The sequence below is a fragment of the Alternaria ethzedia genome, assembly GCF_023757985.1.
Source record: "Alternaria ethzedia strain BMP 0044 chromosome Unknown scaffold_15, whole genome shotgun sequence".
NCBI classification, from domain to species: domain Eukaryota; kingdom Fungi; phylum Ascomycota; class Dothideomycetes; order Pleosporales; family Pleosporaceae; genus Alternaria; species Alternaria ethzedia.
Genome location: NW_026056208.1, coordinates 298,845 through 315,661, shown reverse-complemented (window position 1 = coordinate 315,661; position 16,817 = coordinate 298,845). Strand labels below are relative to the sequence as shown.

The 16,817-nt window shown below is 53.2% G+C and overlaps 7 protein-coding genes across 7 annotated transcripts; 2 read left to right on the top strand and 5 right to left on the bottom strand.

The window, feature by feature from the left end:
• Positions 1–554: 554 nt before the first annotated feature.
• On the bottom strand, positions 555–2,406 carry J4E87_006437 (uncharacterized protein; the record flags this gene model as incomplete). The annotated part of the gene is made up of 3 exons (XM_049378042.1): positions 555–1,820; positions 1,869–1,963; positions 2,010–2,406. The coding sequence occupies 3 exons, from the start codon at positions 2,404–2,406 to the stop codon at positions 555–557; spliced, it is 1,758 nt and encodes a 585-aa protein (XP_049232234.1).
• A 383-nt stretch (positions 2,407–2,789) lies between these two features.
• Positions 2,790–4,953, top strand: J4E87_006436 (uncharacterized protein; the record flags this gene model as incomplete). Its single annotated transcript, XM_049378041.1, has 4 exons — positions 2,790–2,881; positions 2,929–3,263; positions 3,314–3,723; positions 3,772–4,953. 4 exons carry the CDS (start codon positions 2,790–2,792, stop codon positions 4,951–4,953), a joined length of 2,019 nt encoding a protein of 672 aa, XP_049232233.1.
• An 86-nt stretch (positions 4,954–5,039) lies between these two features.
• On the bottom strand, positions 5,040–5,687 carry J4E87_006435 (uncharacterized protein; the record flags this gene model as incomplete). Its single annotated transcript, XM_049378040.1, has 3 exons — positions 5,040–5,305; positions 5,363–5,481; positions 5,536–5,687. 3 exons carry the CDS (start codon positions 5,685–5,687, stop codon positions 5,040–5,042), a joined length of 537 nt encoding a protein of 178 aa, XP_049232232.1.
• A 529-nt stretch (positions 5,688–6,216) lies between these two features.
• Positions 6,217–8,397, bottom strand: J4E87_006434 (uncharacterized protein; the record flags this gene model as incomplete). Its single annotated transcript, XM_049378039.1, has 2 exons — positions 6,217–8,342; positions 8,391–8,397. 2 exons carry the CDS (start codon positions 8,395–8,397, stop codon positions 6,217–6,219), a joined length of 2,133 nt encoding a protein of 710 aa, XP_049232231.1.
• A 984-nt stretch (positions 8,398–9,381) lies between these two features.
• On the bottom strand, positions 9,382–10,693 carry J4E87_006433 (uncharacterized protein; the record flags this gene model as incomplete). The annotated part of the gene is made up of 3 exons (XM_049378038.1): positions 9,382–9,419; positions 9,472–10,031; positions 10,080–10,693. The coding sequence occupies 3 exons, from the start codon at positions 10,691–10,693 to the stop codon at positions 9,382–9,384; spliced, it is 1,212 nt and encodes a 403-aa protein (XP_049232230.1).
• Positions 10,694–11,523: 830 nt separating this feature from the next.
• Positions 11,524–13,953, top strand: J4E87_006432 (uncharacterized protein; the record flags this gene model as incomplete). Its single annotated transcript, XM_049378037.1, has 4 exons — positions 11,524–11,774; positions 11,831–12,057; positions 12,109–12,778; positions 12,861–13,953. 4 exons carry the CDS (start codon positions 11,524–11,526, stop codon positions 13,951–13,953), a joined length of 2,241 nt encoding a protein of 746 aa, XP_049232229.1.
• Positions 13,954–14,455: 502 nt separating this feature from the next.
• Positions 14,456–15,718, bottom strand: J4E87_006431 (uncharacterized protein; the record flags this gene model as incomplete). The annotated part of the gene is made up of 1 exon (XM_049378036.1): positions 14,456–15,718. One exon carries the CDS (start codon positions 15,716–15,718, stop codon positions 14,456–14,458), a length of 1,263 nt encoding a protein of 420 aa, XP_049232228.1.
• Positions 15,719–16,817: the final 1,099 nt, after the last annotated feature.

The window sequence follows — 16,817 nt, the reverse complement described above, 5'->3', positions numbered from 1 at the left end:
TTCGTATGGCTGTGGGCATGAAACACACACGCATCTGCGTAATGTTTGTTCGGCGCTATGCGACAAAGAAATCTGTAAGTCGGAGCCAAACGACGTGGGCATGATACACGATGACATCTCATACTCGATGTAAGTATCCTCAATCAGAGGACATGCCAAGAGGGGTAAAGTGCCCAGTAAGAACTTGATTAGCGATACCAATTTGACGGCCAGCCTGTTCCAGAATGGTCAGCACGGCACCGCATCCGGAGGACGAACCTTCGGCTCCATGGCATTGGATATACAAGCAGGATATAATGAGCCGATTGCGGAAGATGGACAACAGTGGGCCGTGCGCGGTATGTCTTATGGTAAGCGATGCGGTGTAAGTAAGCGATGGTGTCTGACGGACTACTCCAGATGCTGTGAACGTATCGTAAACTCAGCGCTGCCTCTGACCGGCTGTTGCACTGACGCAGTGTAGGCGACCGGTGAATAACTGACTGTATTGGAGGATAAAGTTCAAATCGTTTGTATCCACAAGAGCGTCTTCGGACACAAACGCGATGTCCAACTCAAGCGAAGGAAGGCTGTAACTTCCCCGCGATCCTCTCCAGGATGCGCTCTGGCAGTAAGCTCTCATACATGTGATCTGTCCACTCACAACAGATTCTTCGTGTATACGCCGGGTCGATAATCTCCTCGATGCCGAACGCGTTCGCAGTACGAACTGGGTTCATCAATCGCTTGTACTCGTTTTCCAACTCTGTATAACGCCTGTCTCGCGCTTCTCTTCCTTCTTTCCTCTCAATCTCTTTGAGTTCAAACGAATGTCCAACTTCAATGCCACCCTCGAGTGGTAAGGAGCCCCACACGCCGGACGGCCAAGCAACGCGCATGCGTGGGTCGCGGCAGTCGAGCATAATGCCTCCAGCTACGCCGTAGACGCGTCGCACAATGACGTTGAAGATGGGCATGGTCGTGCTGTAATAGGTCGCAGCGAGAGTGACGCCGTGCCGCATCGTTGCAGTGCGCTCTGCGACAGTTCCTATCGCGTAGCCTGGAACGTCGACGAATTGGACGAGTGGGAGGTTGAATACGTCTAGGAACTTTAGCATGCGTGTAATCTTCTGAGAGCCCAAAGCATCCAATGCGCCAGCGTTCTGCTCGCAGTTGAGAGACACAATCCCGACTGGTCTGCCCGCAAACCGCGCGAGCCCTACTATTGCCGTAGTTCCCCAGAGCGCTCCGATCTCGAAGAACGAGCCTTGGTCGACAACTTCGGTGATGATGGCGCGCGGGTTGTACATTCGGTTCTTCGAGCGCGGTATGATAGATCGAAGGTTTTCGGACATTCGGTCGATTGGGTCAGAGCAGTCGATTGCTGGAGGCAGCTTCGTACCGCAGTCGGGCAGGTAGCTCAGAACCGTCCGTATCTGTTCAAAGCAGCCCGCCTCATCCTGCGCCAGGTTGTCGATTGTGCCATTGGTACAATGCATTGCGGGCCCACCAAGATCTGTAAAGGAAAGACCCTCCTCGAATGTCGCGTTCTTGACAACACTGGGACCAGCGTTGAACAAAGATCCAATATCTGCAGCCATGACCGAGAAGTGGCAGGCCACCACACGAGCTGCTCCTAGACCAATCGCCGGACCTGCCACGGCGCCTAGATTCGGAATTCCCATATTGAGCTGTTGTACGACTTGTGCGAAGGAGGGTAGCGGAGGGACGTAGGAGAAGCCTGTGGAGCGAATGGTCGTGACGGAGCCGCCGCCGGATGAGCCATCGACGAGTTTGACGATGGGAAGCTTCAACGCGATTGCGAGCTTCTCCATGTATATCTGCAGTCGTCAGTACCAGCACGGATCGATGCAATGAATCGAACTCACGGTCTTCTCCATAAGCGCGCCATCAGCGTGTCCAGCGCGTATGGAGAAGTCATCGGCCGTGAAGACAATCTTTCGACCTCGTAATCGTCCGAAGCCTACCCGCCGTCAGTACATGTTCCCAATGCCGTCCATAGTACATACCCTGCACGTTGTTCGAAGGCACGTAGTCTTCCGGTTCCTCTTTCACTGGCCCCAATTGTTTCCACTTCACTGTCCCACTCACGCTGCCAACCTCCTGGAAGCTTCCAGGGTCAAGCAGCTGCTCGACTCTTTCGCGCACCCATAGTTTCCCTGCCTGCTTCTGCCTCACGTAGCCCCTATTGTTCTTGTCGGGCGTCGCGGCACTTTTGCGAAGAGTCGCGATCTGCCCAAGGATGTCTGAGTAATCAGCGGGCAGATCTGATTCTGCTCCTTTCCGTCGTCGTCGCTTTGGTGTGTTGGGCGCGATGTGGGAGCTGACCTGCGCGAGTCGGTCTTTAGCGGTTTCGGATGACGTCGACGCGTCTTTGGGCACGGGCTTTGGGTCGTCGCCAGCCATGACTGTCGTTGAGGTATAATTAGGACTATTTTCAAGCTCCAGTGATGGAGCGACAACGGAATTGTCACATCTCGATGATGCGGACCAAGATGGAATGGTCGTGGTAGAATGTTGGGGTAGAGCTGGGGAACCGAGGCATGTTCAAGCTCCCCGCGCTTGCCCTCCTCCATCGTACTCCGCCAGAACGCGACAATGTCATTGTGGATGAATCGAATGTTCAACGAGCGTCCCGCTCTAACATATAATCCAAATCGCATTCCAGCTCTCAAAAAGCCTCCTTGACGAAGGACGACGTGATCACGCCTTACCTAATCCAACGACTCGTCCACTCGAGTCATTTCCACCGATGGTATAGTGGCATAGGTACCCAGGTATATCCACGAATGTACTGCTTGACCGATCCATACTGCTGGCTGGACTCCAATATGACGCGACCTCCACAAAGACCCATCAAGCGACTTCTCATCGCGAATAGGTTAGCAGTCGAGAAGTATACCGGGAAGCATGATTAACTGTCTGCAGGGGGGAGATAGCAACGCGAATTATCTCTTCAGCGCGAGAACTCGACATTGAGACGTTCGCAATCTACGTATCGGGCGACGACTCGCATGCCGTCCGAGCAAGCCATGCGATCAAACTATCATCAGCTTCATCTTTCATGAGTATTGATGATCTTGTCGACATCGTCAAAAAGCACCAAATCGATGCTGTACATCCAGGATACGGCTTTCTGTCAGAGTCAGAAGAATTCTCGAAGAGAATCTGGGAACAAACCGGCGCAGTAGTTGTCGGCCCTGGGTGGGGTATCTTGAGTAATACTGGAGACAAACTCAAGGCGAGAGAGCTTGCCCAACAATGTAAGACAAAAGGCGCGTTAGAGTCGCGAGATTACTGACACATAAACCAGGCGACGTCCCAGTATCTCCAGCACTCCAGCAACCGACTAATAAAGTCGAAGACGTCCAGCGCTTCGCATCTGAAGTCGGCTTTCCAATCATGGTCAAAGCAGTAGATGGAGGCGGTGGCCGCGGAATACGTCTCATTCGCAGCCAAGACCAGCTTGCTTCTTTAGTGAAAAGAGCAGTCGAAGAAAGCCCATCCAAGCAAGTCTTTGCAGAGAAGGCTGCAGTCGATGGCTTCCGGCATATCGAAGTACAGATCATTGGGGACGGTACTGGAAACGTGACGCATCTATGGGAGAGAGAATGCAGTATTCAAAGAAGATACCAGAAGATCGTTGAACTAGCACCCAGTGTCGCGTCTGACCGAAAATTGATCGCACAGGTCATCGAAAATGCTCTGAAAATGGCGAAACATGTAGGTATGAATGCTGGTCTCGGTTCTGTCTTACTAATAAATGCATAGATACAATACTTCTCTCTCGGCACTTTTGAGTTTCTCGCGAATCCATCAACGAAAGAGTACTACTTTTTGGAGGTCAACCCTCGCTTACAAGTCGAGCACACGATCACGGAGTCCATCTCTATGACTGATATAGTCAATGCACAGCTATTACTCTCCCAGGGTGCATCGCTGAATGACTGCGGTCTACCAACAGCCGAACGAGATCCAGAAGTGCCTCCTCCAGCGCATTCAATCCAACTGCGTATCACTGCGGAGAATGTTCAGAGTGATTGGTCACTGTCGATTGGCAAGATTACATCTTCACAGTTTCCGTCGGGCAACGGCATTCGAGTCGATACACATCTCATCAGCGGCCGACCCGCCGTGGTTTCTGCAGACTTCGACAGTCTGATCGCAAAGGTCATCGTGACAGCGTCTTCGTGGAAAGACACCGTTCGAAAAGCGCAGCGAGCGTTGGATGATACACAAATCGCCGGAGTGAAGACCAACATCGACATGTTAAAAGCCATAGTCGCGCACCCAGACTTCCTAAACGGACAGTGCGACACGCAATGGCTAGAAAGCAAACAAACCGAGCTCCTCCAATCAAGCCAAAACATCGCTTCAGCCAGTCCAAACACTCTAAACTCAGACATTGTCCCATCTTCCTCAACAGCCTTAGTCTCAACAGCCAACACTCTCTTCCGAAAAGGCGACGCTTGGTCCATTTCGATCTCTACCCCCACCATGAAGACCAATGAGAAACCACCACCCCACCATCTCGAACTAACCCGCATCCTGCGCAACGACTTCCCCACTTCCCTCAGCGCAGAACTCCTCTTCACCACGCCCTCGACAGCTTCATCTAGCATGCCCCAAACAACACCCTACACCATAACCCTCTCTTCAACGTCTGCCAGCGCATCAGCAGCGACGTCGCACCATAGACGAGGAAACCCGTCAGATCCATCGCACATCAGCATTCCCTTTCCGGGGAAGCTGGTAGAAGTGCTGGTTGACGAGGGTGACGTGGTGAAAGAAGGAGACGTGATTTGTGTGGTTCAACAAATGAAGATGGAGCTAGAAGTACGCAGTCCACGTAGTGGGCGGGTGACATGGGTTACGGAAGCGGAGGATGGGGAAGATGTGGCGGAGGGGGTGTTGGCTGCTATTGTTGAAAGCTCGCAGGAAACTCGTCTTTGATCTCATGTTTCATTCGTTCATTTGTCTTTTACATCATCTCAATATCCAAATCCCATCCTATGCCGTCCTCTTCAGCGACACGTATCTTACATAGTCTCACACTTAACAGTCGTATAAACATTGTCCTTCGTCGCCCGACTATACGGGCAAACCTGCCTCGCCTTGTACACAACCTTCTCCAAATCCTCCTTCGCCAACCCGCGTACCTTGACGAGCAGCTGGACGCGAAGACCCATGTCAAGGTCTTTCATGCTGCCGACGAGTTCGACGGTGGATTCTACGATCGAGTCTTCGGGGGTGGAGGGCATCTTGACGCCGAGGGAGGGGGCCACGGCGTTCATGGCGGATTGGACTGGTGGAGTTAGTTGGAGCTATAGGGATAGGTTATGAGAGGGGGATTAAGGCCTACAGCATGCGCCGTAGCCGGCTGCGAAGAGTTCTTCGGGGTTGGTCTTTCCGGCGTCGCCGGGGCCGCCGAGGGCTTTGGCCATTGTTAGGTCGACCTTTAGGTTCTCGCCGTCTACATGTCTGGAGATGTGTCAGTTTGTTTCTTCGTGTGTTTCATGGAATAGTTCATCGTACCCTGTGCGTGCGCCAACTACGTGCGCCTTTGCCGAGTAAAGCTTCGGTGCTGTCTCAGTGTTCAAGAAGCGACGGCACGGTGCCGCCATGCCATTCCGCTGCGAGACGCGAACCGCATTGCGAAACATTGGTGTGAAGGTCCTGCTCGCCATTGTGTATGAATTGAGGGCTGTGTGAGGGTGAGGGATGAATTGAGTTCTTGGATGTTCAAAGAATGAAGTTTGAGATGACCAGGGCTAGGTTGAGCGATTTACCCAAGCTCTACCAAAAGTAATCTGAAGCTATGACAGCTGTGACGTCCACGCAGCGATCTCGCGGCGTCCAAAGTCATGACGTTTGCATCCAGCCAGCTTGGTGGATTCTAGCGCAAGGCACTCCCGCCGCTAGTGAAGCGAGATCTGGGGAGATCGCGTATCGCCTTAAGCCGCAGACATAGGTAAGGGGTTGCAAGTCTGTTATTTGCTGTGCAGGAATGTAACATGAGGCTTCATAGATGGCTTATATTCTTAGTGTATGGGTTCCAAAGGCGCACGCAATCATCCGTACCAGATAGCGACGGATTTAGAGCTCTCCCCTGCTGGTATAGGTTCAGTCATGCTCGAATTGGATCGTTGTGTAGAAAATGGACTGGTGTTGGGAGTTGTCCAGGATAGCAACGCCGCTTGGCAAATCCTCATTCGCCTATGTTCTCCCAGAGGCGTTAGATTCCGATTGTTCTTGTGGCGGAATCTTGCCTCGAGTGGTGGAAACTGTCGGTGAAGGAGAATTAGAATCTTGATCGTCCATGGAAGTAGGTCCATCCGAGCCTGGTGGATCTTTCCATACTGTGCATCGCGCAAGCGACGAAATGACCAGAACCTTGGCATCCTTCTCGGTGGCTACCAGCCCAGTGTCCATGAGCATTTTTACAATGGTATCTGCCCCAAAAACTTCAATACCCCGACCGCCTTCCGCAGACCAATTCCTGGCTTCATCGTCGTAGCTTATATTCATTCTCATCCATAGTGCATCCATGAAGCCAGAAAGCAACTCAAAGGCGAGGTGAGCTATTGGCATGCCAACAGCAACAACGAGGTAACCATACGGGCGATTTGCGTCGGCTTCAGCTGAGAAATTGAAATTATGGATTCTTTCAATACTCAAACCGGTGCAATAATAGCGACCGTGCAGCATTGAAACGATCATGGGACTCCTGCTACCAAATGGTGGTGCCATACGGCCATTGCCTAAGAAGAGACGACCTGGCACTTCTGCTTCGATGTGGGCATCAAGAAAACTGATCTTCGTTATCCAGTCCTTCTCGGAGAATACCTGCGCGACACATATCTCTGTGGTCTCATGAGGTTTTGCATACCTCCACAGGGCTAATAAAGCATGCAGTGTTGTCTCATCGACGAGTCCGGTGAGCTTCAAGCGGACGTAGTGTTGGCCAGAGCCCTTAGGACTATTCACGACTACGTGCGTCCACTCGGTAAATTCTGCGGCATCATAATTCAGGCCGAAATGATCCAACAATTTATACATGGCCCGACGGAGGTTCTTGGATATGGGAGCAACATCACCATCATCTTTAGACGACAAGGATTGCAACTTTCGCCGCAGTACGATCCTAGGATCGTCGACGGTTATCAGGCCGGCGCTGGGCATACTGCCTATACCCCCTGGCAAATACCATGGCAGGAATTTCGGTGAATCACACATTGACCAGGGCACACCTCCGTCGGGCCATGAGCCTTGGCAAGCGGTGCCAACGGATAAGGCAATCCAATTGGGGTTGCTTTTCAAATGAAAACTGATTGGTTGATTCGAGATCCCTCTGCGGATCCAAGCTCGAATGCAAGTCATCAGCAACGTGATTCCGAGCTGTGTGACCGTTGCAGACCAGTGCAGTGCTCTCAACCCGACGAATTGGCAGATGAATCCAGTGAAGCAAAGACCCACAGCGAAGATGACTGTGGGCTCCTGATATTCTGGTCTTGAATCATGAGAATATTTATCCGTCTCTTCTGGCCAGTATCTTGATGTGCGTATCTTCTTATCCCCCGCACGTTTCACGAGCACATATGCTTTGAAGGGCTGATCACCCATATTTTGTTGTAGCTGCAACCAGAAGACCTCCTTCACAATGCGATCAGCCGCCGGTGTGAAAGTCTGCTCAACAGTGGCTGTTTCGATGGTAAACGAGCAAAGTGCTATACCCAAGACGAGTAAGTATGTCCCTACAAGGAAAGTTGGATATGCGTAGTCTTGAACAGGATTTGTACCCTTTAGCTTTCTCCAGTGATATGTCATGACGGCCGGTATCGCCACAGCAACACATTGCAGAGCTAGCCCAATGATTGCAAACGTCCATAATTCTCTGCTCTTTGGGAGGGCGTTCTGCACATTGAATAGCAGGTTCGGTGGCTGACTGGCAAGCTTCCCGGGTAACTGTCTGGCCCGAGCTTCGGCAGCACGTGTTGGGTAGAATCCGGCCTGCAATTCTGAATTTCCGGATGGAGCAAGAACTTGGGATTGTTTCCTGAATTTGAAGCTCAGTTTACCAAACACGTCTTTGAACATCTTCGAACGGCCTTCATCCGCAAGTTTGAGAACTCCTGCGTCGTAGGCTTCGCCGAGGTCGCCGATGCGAACCTGGCTAGGAGCTTTGAGTTCGATTTCATCCTGGCTTGAGACCTTTCCGGTAGACTTTGGTTCATACACAATCATCTCGAGGATCTTAGCATGACCCGCTTGACGCACGACTCCTTCCTCGGTCCAAAGCTCCGAAGTGGCATCTGAAGTCGATGAAAGAAGCTCCAGCTCTGCTGTCGCCAGTTTCTCTCGCGCACTTTTGACCATGGTTAGCAGAGTACGAGTCATCAATGGGAGGCTACTTGCCGACCGATGATAGCCTTCAAGACTCTGACATTTGAGACGCGAATTGCCGAAACCACGGTAGTGATTATGCCCAGCGGACCAACGGCGAGAAGTATATGATCAGCCCACCCGAGCGACATGCTGAGGAATTGTTTGGTAACTTGCTCTCCGAAGAGCGTCAAGAGAGGCGCCAGATCGCTACCGAGGTTATTGATGAACTCTTCGCCATTGAAGCCGTCTGAGGAGGTAGGCGTGGCGATGATCGGTATTGCTGTTGGCGTACCGCTGCTGGTCGAGGTAGTCGCGGTCGGCGCCATGACGTCGACAACAGCGAAGAAGGAAGTAACGAAGAACAGCTGGGGTACGATAGAGCCGCGTGGGGACTCGATTCGAAGGCAGGCAATTGCGGCTGAGCTATTGCGCAGGCCAACAATGCCGCAAGGCTGAGCACAAGAATCCCAGCAACGACACTGGCGAGGCGGTTTGACTGACGGTAATGCGCCTGAGAAGCCTGGATTGTTATACCCTCAGTTGGCGTTGCCTCAGAGAGACCCTAGGGGTCTTCCGGTATTGTCTTGGGGATGTCAGAGGAACATCGGTTGAGAGAAGGCAGGACGAAAGAAAGTTGCGGGGCTCAAGCTGGGAGGTCATTAACATCAGCTATGCCTGAAGCGAAGGTGCATGAGGCAGATTGATAACTGAACGAATAGGACATCAAGCCACGTCTGACAGCAGGCGCCTACCGCTGCACTCGGGCGAGGAAGGAGCAAACGGAACGGACTTCCAATTCTGACCAACTGGGGGATGTGTCATCTTTCGAAGCCAATAGGGTATTTAGGTACATTAGAGGCGTGTCTTCTTTGGTATGCGCTTACCTCGTGCCGATAAGATTGTGATTACTTATGGTTGTGCTTCGGTTAGCAGGGGCCTGTCAGCGGGGTCTCAATCATCGCAGCTTTGCATGCCATCGTCTCGAAGATGATTGATTCAATAGTCTATAGTCTTCTTGATCGCGTCGTAAACCCCTGTCATCGTCAGCAAAAGAGTGCGCACATACGTCGACACATTGCAACTTACTAGTGACATCCGGAATAACGAACTGCTCAAACATGAGCCCGGTATGTGTCGCCCACCCAGTCACTCTCTTCACAGGCGCCTCTAACCTCAGGAATGCCTTCTCCTGAATCGTAGCAGCGACCTCAGCACCAACACCAGCATTCATCATACTCTCATGGACTACAATCGCCCTTCCAGTCTTCTTCACGCTTTCCAGGACCGTCTCTCGGTCCCAGGGGTATATCGTCCGGAGATCTATCAGCTCAACGCTGCATCCAAAGTCCTTCTCTGCTGCTGCTATCGCGGCTGAGCATGTGTATAGCGGTGTGCCGTACGAGACGATCGTGACGTCCTTGCCTGTCTTGAGGACTTCAGCCTTGTCGAGCGGGAGGTAGAACGCGTCGACGGGTACGTGCTCGACAGCAGCGCGGTACAGTATCTTGGGCTCCATGAATATGACGGGGTCTTGACAACGTATCGCGGAGAGGAGGAGGCCTTTGGCCTGGACGGGTGAGCGGGGTATTACGACGCGTAGACCGGGCGTGTGGGTGAAGAGGGCTTCTGGGGATTGTGTGTGGTATCTAGTGACGTGTCAGTCGATTCAAGAGGGAGCACTGCTGGAGTCATACAATGCGCCATGTCCAACACTGCCTGATGGCATGCGGATGACTAGTCCTCCGCAGTTGACGCCAGTGCTCCCCGACCGGTATCTGTACTTGGCCGCCTCATTGTGTATCTGGTCGAAGGCGGGGAAGACGTAGTCGGCGAACTGAACTTCGGCCACTGGCTTCATGCCCTCTGCAGCTGCTCCTATAGCGAATCCCACGAGTCCCTGCTCGCTCAGGGGAGTGTTGAAGACGCGTTCTGTGCCAAAGTCCCCAGCCAGGTTCATGGTACACCGGAAGACACCGCCGAATTGCACATCCTCTCCAAACACCATAACGCGTTCGTCTGTTTGCAATGCATATCGCAGGGCTTCGTTGACAGCGGTGTAGAGGTTTATGCGCTTCGTCTGGCCTTTCTGTATTTCTGCAGGGAACTCGGGATTCGCAAGGGAGGATTTGGCGGTGTGGTGGAGAATGGGCGTTGCATCGTACTCTACTGTGCCATTGAGGCGTGCGCCAGGTGCTGCCGAGGAGTATTGTTTGCGTTGAAGGTGGTGTTGACAGCGGGGCCGGAGTGGTGCCTGCGGGCGAAGCAGATAGCGCGACAATGCGCGGATTGATGGTGTTCTAGCAGCCATGTCTATAGAAATGAGAGCAACGAGTTTCCCCAGAACCCCAGAAAAGGTACATGCAATAAAGTCATGCTGGGCACAAACATGTGAGCCGACGGTTGTGCGGGTGTATGCCGCGGCTACCAGCGGCTCTCCAGGTTTCAAACATTGCGGAGTTTAGCGGGCAAGCGCCGAGAGAGGAAGGTGCAGGCACGTGATGTGGCTGCAAGTAACGTGACTCGAAGCTTGCCAAGGCTGGAGGCGCTGCATAATGACGACTGACGCCAGAATGGTTCGCACGGCAGGTGGAGACTAGCGCGTTCAAACTTCGATGGTTTGCGACAAATCCCCTAAATCACTGTGCGATTGTGATACGAAGGGCTTGCGATTGTCTTTGATTTGGGTATACTGCAGAGTATGGCAAAGACGGCTACGATCGTAGGAAGACGGCACCGTGTTGGACTTGGCGCCTAGTCTTGAGCCTGGGGAAAGCAATACAGGCTAGCGGGAAGAAGCCTCGCCCCGGGGTCAACTTTGTGTCCGGCCCCTTGTACCGAAGACGCGTACACATGCTGTGATCAGAGGCAGATGCTATTGCGTGGTAGAAGGACAGGCTGTTGTTAATTACGCCGGGTGTATACAACGGGCTGAGGTCTGACACAACAAGACTGCACGCGCCTTTGTCGCCTTTGGGAGGCTGCATCATACGTCTAGATCCCGGCCGTGCGCAGACCCACCAAACCGCTGCTTCCGCATCATTATTTGCGCGCCCACCACAAACCTTGGAGTCCACCTCTCTCGCCAGTCCATCTCCTCGACTCGGAGACTCTTCATCTTCCCGCACTGAGGTGCTTCCCATGGCCATGAGCGCTCCTCGTCCACGCGCAGCCGCCAATGGCTCGATGCGGACTGCTCGCCTCGCCTTCATCGGCCTCTTCCACGCCTTCGCGCCCATGGTGACCGCGTTGCCCATGCCCTTTGGCGACGCGACCTTCAAGACCGCTGGGGAGGAGGTCCCAACGGACAACGATGGAGAGCGCTGGCTTCTCCTGGGTATCGCCGTCGCGCTTGTCTTGGCCGGTGGTGTGTTTGCGGGTCTGACCATTGCGTGAGTACATCGCAGTCCCGCCATCGTGTCACAACGCGCTAACAGGTTCTCTCCAGCTTGATGGGCCAAGACGAAATCTATCTCCAAGTCCTTGCTTCATCTGGCGAGAAGCACGAGCGCAAGAACGCGGCCAAGGTGCTGAAGCTGCTCGAGCGAGGCAAGCACTGGGTCCTGGTAACGCTACTCCTGAGTAACGTCATTACCAACGAAACCCTTCCTATAGTCCTGGACAGGTCCCTCGGCGGAGGATGGCCTGCCGTTGTCAGCTCCACCGTCCTCATTGGTATGCGCACCCTCTCTCTCACCTACTCTGTTTACGTCTAACACGCCTCAGTCATCTTCGGTGAAGTCGTCCCTCAGTCAATCTGTGTGCGCTATGGTCTGCCAATCGGCGCTATCATGGCACCCATCGTCCTCGGCCTCATGTATATCATGGGCATCGTCGCCTGGCCGACTGCCAAACTCCTCGATTACCTCCTCGGAGAAGACCACGGTACCGTTTACAAGAAGGGTGGCTTGAAGACACTCGTCAGCCTGCACCAGTCGCTCGGACTCGAGCACGAGCGCCTGAACGAAGATGAAGTCACAATCATCACCGCTGTGCTGGACCTCAAGGCCAAGGCTGTCGGCAACATCATGACGCCCATGAAGGACGTCTTTACCATGTCGTCCGATACCATCTTAGACGAGAAGATGATGGACAACATCCTTTCCGCTGGCTATTCCCGTATTCCCATCCACACCCCGGAGAATGAGAACAACTTCGTCGGTATGCTTCTGGTCAAGATGCTCATTACGTACGACCCCGAGGATGCTCTACGCGTACGCGACTTTGCTTTGGCCACCCTACCCGAGACACGCCCGGAAACGAGCTGTCTTGACATTCTCAACTTCTTCCAGGAGGGCAAGTCCCATATGGTGCTAGTCTCTGAATTCCCTGCTGAGGCACGCGGTGCCGTCGGTGTGGTTACTCTGGAGGACGTTATCGAAGAATTGATCGGAGAGTAAGTCGTGCATCCTCGAAAAATACTCTGGCGCCTACGTTGTCGCCGGATCTTCCAACCAAGTTTGTACTAATAAGACCAGGGAAATTATCGACGAGTCCGACGTATTCATCGACGTGCACAAAGCGATCCGACGCATGGCCCCCGCCCCTCGCGCCCGCGTCCCTCGAGGCAAAGTCGTCACCGATATTCCCCGCAAACCTTCCGAAGCACAAGCTGTAGACTCCGAAACAGACGCGGAGCAGAATGGCAAGCCGGCGCCACGCAAGACCTCTCTACCCGAAATGCCTGAAGGCCACCCCAAGCCCTCTTTTCTCCTTCGTCGCCGTAGCAGCGGCAGCAAAGCGGCTGGTTCACCTCTTCGCAGCGATGATCCGACCGTCATGCAGCACCTGAAGCATCTCGGCCCTTCGAATGTCGCGACTAGACCCAAGCAGACTCGCATCAACACTGTCAAGATCAAGCCCGGCCAGGCAGCCGTGACCCCTGACATTCCCAAGACGATACCAGAAGACTCCCAGGCTCCAACCGAAGCAACTCCGACTGAGGGTGTAATAACCCAGGATTCTCATGCGCCTGAGGGTGGTATTGGCGAGGGCTTGCTAGCATCGGCAGGTCGCGAAGCCAGCGACGGCGTACACAGCGTAGCAGTGGGATATGGCACCATGGCTCCAAGTGGCGACCGCATGTCGTGGAGATCTGGTCGATCGGGTATGAGGGAACAAGACGACGAACCTACGTCTCCGAAGGGTGGTGCGAACGAAGACGACGAAAACACTCATCTCTTGGTCGACAACCGCAACGAGAGCGGCGAGGCGAACAGGTCACGGGCACGCTCCGTCAGCACCATTGCCTCCTTGCGCTCGATGCGCTCGCGCTCGCGCAGTCCCTTGAAAAAGCGACACACTGCTCGAAGCGGTAGCATCTCTGAGAATGTTGTCGACGTCAATGGCATCAAGAAGATCGTCTTGGAGACCACAAGCTCCAGCGACTCGGAAGAGAAAGCGAACGGCAGCCAAGTCGATGGTCAAGACGGCGAAAAGCATTCTGAAGCCGAGTCTTCGCATGCCGGAGGCAAAGGCGCAAGCAAAAAGAAGAGGAAGAAGCGAGGTAAGAAGAAGAAGGGTGGCGCTGGAGACAGCCACGAGTCACAACCTCTGCTCGGAGACAGGTAACCTTATTGCCCGTTTTGAGCATGTTGTTAATACCGGTTTCTACAGAGGTCATGAGCGAAATCGGTGCGAATGCGAGTGCGAAGTTTCTCAGTCGTTTCGATTCTGGCAAAATTAATGGGCATGCATCGGCGTCTTCATCACCTTCTTCTCCTTCGATGTTCAACGGGAAAATGGATGAGAATAATGGGCATTGTTAGGATTGTTATCTTTTCAAGGAAGTGTATTATAAAAAGGTGTGTCGTTTCTTGGACGATGGGTGTCGTCTGTGAGCTTGAAATATATATCTTGTAAGCTCGTGTACCCTGTCCTTTCTTTGATTACGCGACATGACATATCAAAGTTGTCTTGGCATCGTCAACAATGATCGTAACGTTACGTCCCAACGCGAGATCTGCCTCTTACCACCAGTCTAGTCCGACCAGGGATCATAACTCCTATCCCCACAATCCCCCGCTACATCCGACCACGTCAACACGTCTTCATCATCCTCAAGGCACCCACACTACCCCGGTCTCGAAACCGACGGACGGAACCCCCTCGAACTAACCCCCTTCTTGACACTAGTCTTCTTGCTTTTGCCGCCGTAGTACTCCTTCCTCTTCCTCTCCCCCCACATTCTCAACTTATTCGGCTGCTCAATACACTGCAACACAACCTCTCCAGCTGCGAAAGCATCTTCAACAGAATCATGTCCCACTTTGTCACTACTCTGGATCTTAATGTCGAGCAGTTGGCTGGCTAGGTCTTTGAGACCCCACCGCCTTTTCACACCCTTTCCCACAGCCTCAGCGGCTAGAATCGCTGAATCGACGATGCGGTCGTGTCGGATACCTAGGGCTAACAGGTCATGCTGTAAAGCATGCCCGACAAGGATCGTGTCACTATCGACGTACTTGAACAGCTCCGCGCGTGCTTCGGCTGATCCTCTCAGCGCTTTCCCCTGCGACATCGCAGTCGCCATAGCCTGTCTGGTGATCCCACTATACTTCGTCCGCCAGTCCGTGACAGGTTCGGTTGGCTGAACGAGCGTATCGATGAGGATCTCGTTGGTGAGGTAGTCGATTACTGACATGCGGGCTAAGGCTGATGTGTCGTTGGGTGCGACGCCGACCATCTCGCAGTCGATGCATATGGCCGCGCGCTTTGGAGTTCTTTTGTAAGGGATAGGCAATGTTGTTCCGAACTTGTATTCGTTGGCTGTGAGAACTGGTCGGGCGTGGCGGTGTAGGATGAGTGCGGTAAGTGCTGACGGTTGTTTGCTATCTGGGATGACGGTCCAATCTTGAGGTGGGATTGTTTTGGGGGGTTGCGCTTTTGGGATGGTAGTGTTCGGTTGGGGAGGACCCTGAGAGGGAGCTTTTGGTCGAGGAGCTTTTGTGTTGGAAGCTTTTAGGTTGGGTACTTGTGTTTTGGGTACTTGTGTTTTGGGTACTTGTGTTTTGGGTACTTGTGTTTTGGGTACTTGTGTTTTGGGTACTTGTGTTTTGGGTACTGATGGTTTGACTACTGGTGCTTTGGGGGCTGGTGGTCCATGAACTGATGGTTTGGAAGCTTTTGATCGTGGTGTGGTTCTCTGTTGAGTGCGCTCCTTGATGAATGTAATTTGTTTGGACGGTCGCGGCGCGGAGGATAGATCTTGGGCATTCGACCATGAAGGTATTTCTATATGACATGACGACTCAGGGTCTGTTGTGCGAGTCGTCCAAGCCACGGTCGGTGCTATCCCGACACGAGAGGCTGCGAACTCGGCATTCTTCGTCGGCATCGTGCCTGGGGCATTGATCACCTCCAGAGTAGAAGTGCTGTCACTCGCAGTGGTAGGTACCGCATGCTTAGACCTAGAATGATCTGATAAGGCTATGGCGCTGGCGAATGCTTTTGTACAAGAAGTACATGTAAATGTTGACGAAGCAGACTTTGAGTTCTTCTTTGGTGCCATTGGAGTGACGTTTTCTTATCAACGATGAGAACGTGGAAATTTAAGTCCGTAGTTTTGCTTTCGAGGAGGAAAAAAGGTTATCATGAGTATGGATGATAGCGGCGGGACGGGCTGCTGGTGATACCTGCCCAGTCTTCCATGCTGTGTAACAACGGAGGGCAACACAGCCTACCCCGCCCACTCAGTGTTCGCCACGTCGGTCCAGCGTTCATGCGCCTGGTACTCATTGCAGTGATGAGACCTTTGCATGGTAGCTGCACAAATGTAAGCCTAGTGAGTTCGCAGGGAAGCACGGGAATTCTAGTGAAAGGCTGAGGTGGCGTTGCCTCACGGCGCTTTCACGACACTAAGTTGAACGGCTTTGAAGCTTCGGTGCGGTTACTAATGAAGAGTATGGGTATAAGCATCCAAGCAAACTTTGATCAGGGTGCATCCTTCGTGCGAGTTGGAAGGCGCGGGCGCGTTGTGACACTCGGTCGCGCCATTCCAGAAGAGGAAAGGTGTCACAGCGGGATACGGGTTACGCCCGACCTTGGGAGTGACATCTCAGTGCAGTGAACAGTCCGAACTCCGAACCACATCGTCAACGTCGTTTCAGAGCCACCGCAGCTCCAACGACGATAATTACGCCCAGCCAAGTGAGGACAGTAGGTGACGATCGATAAGAGAACGTTACACGTCGCAGCTCACGTCGTCATCTCCAAGCCCCGCGTAAGGCGAGCAATTGCGCAAGGCGCCCAGCGGCATGGCCATTCAAGCACCAGCCTTACCATCGCGAGGTACCGCCGGCAGTATTCCAACAATTGCTTGGTAATTAGGGAAGATTTCCGTCAATCAACAAGGATCGCGTGGGTGTCCTGAAGCTTGCGTTGATGCTTATCAAGCTCTATATAGCGTCGCGGGGGGGGGGGGGGGGGGGGGGGGG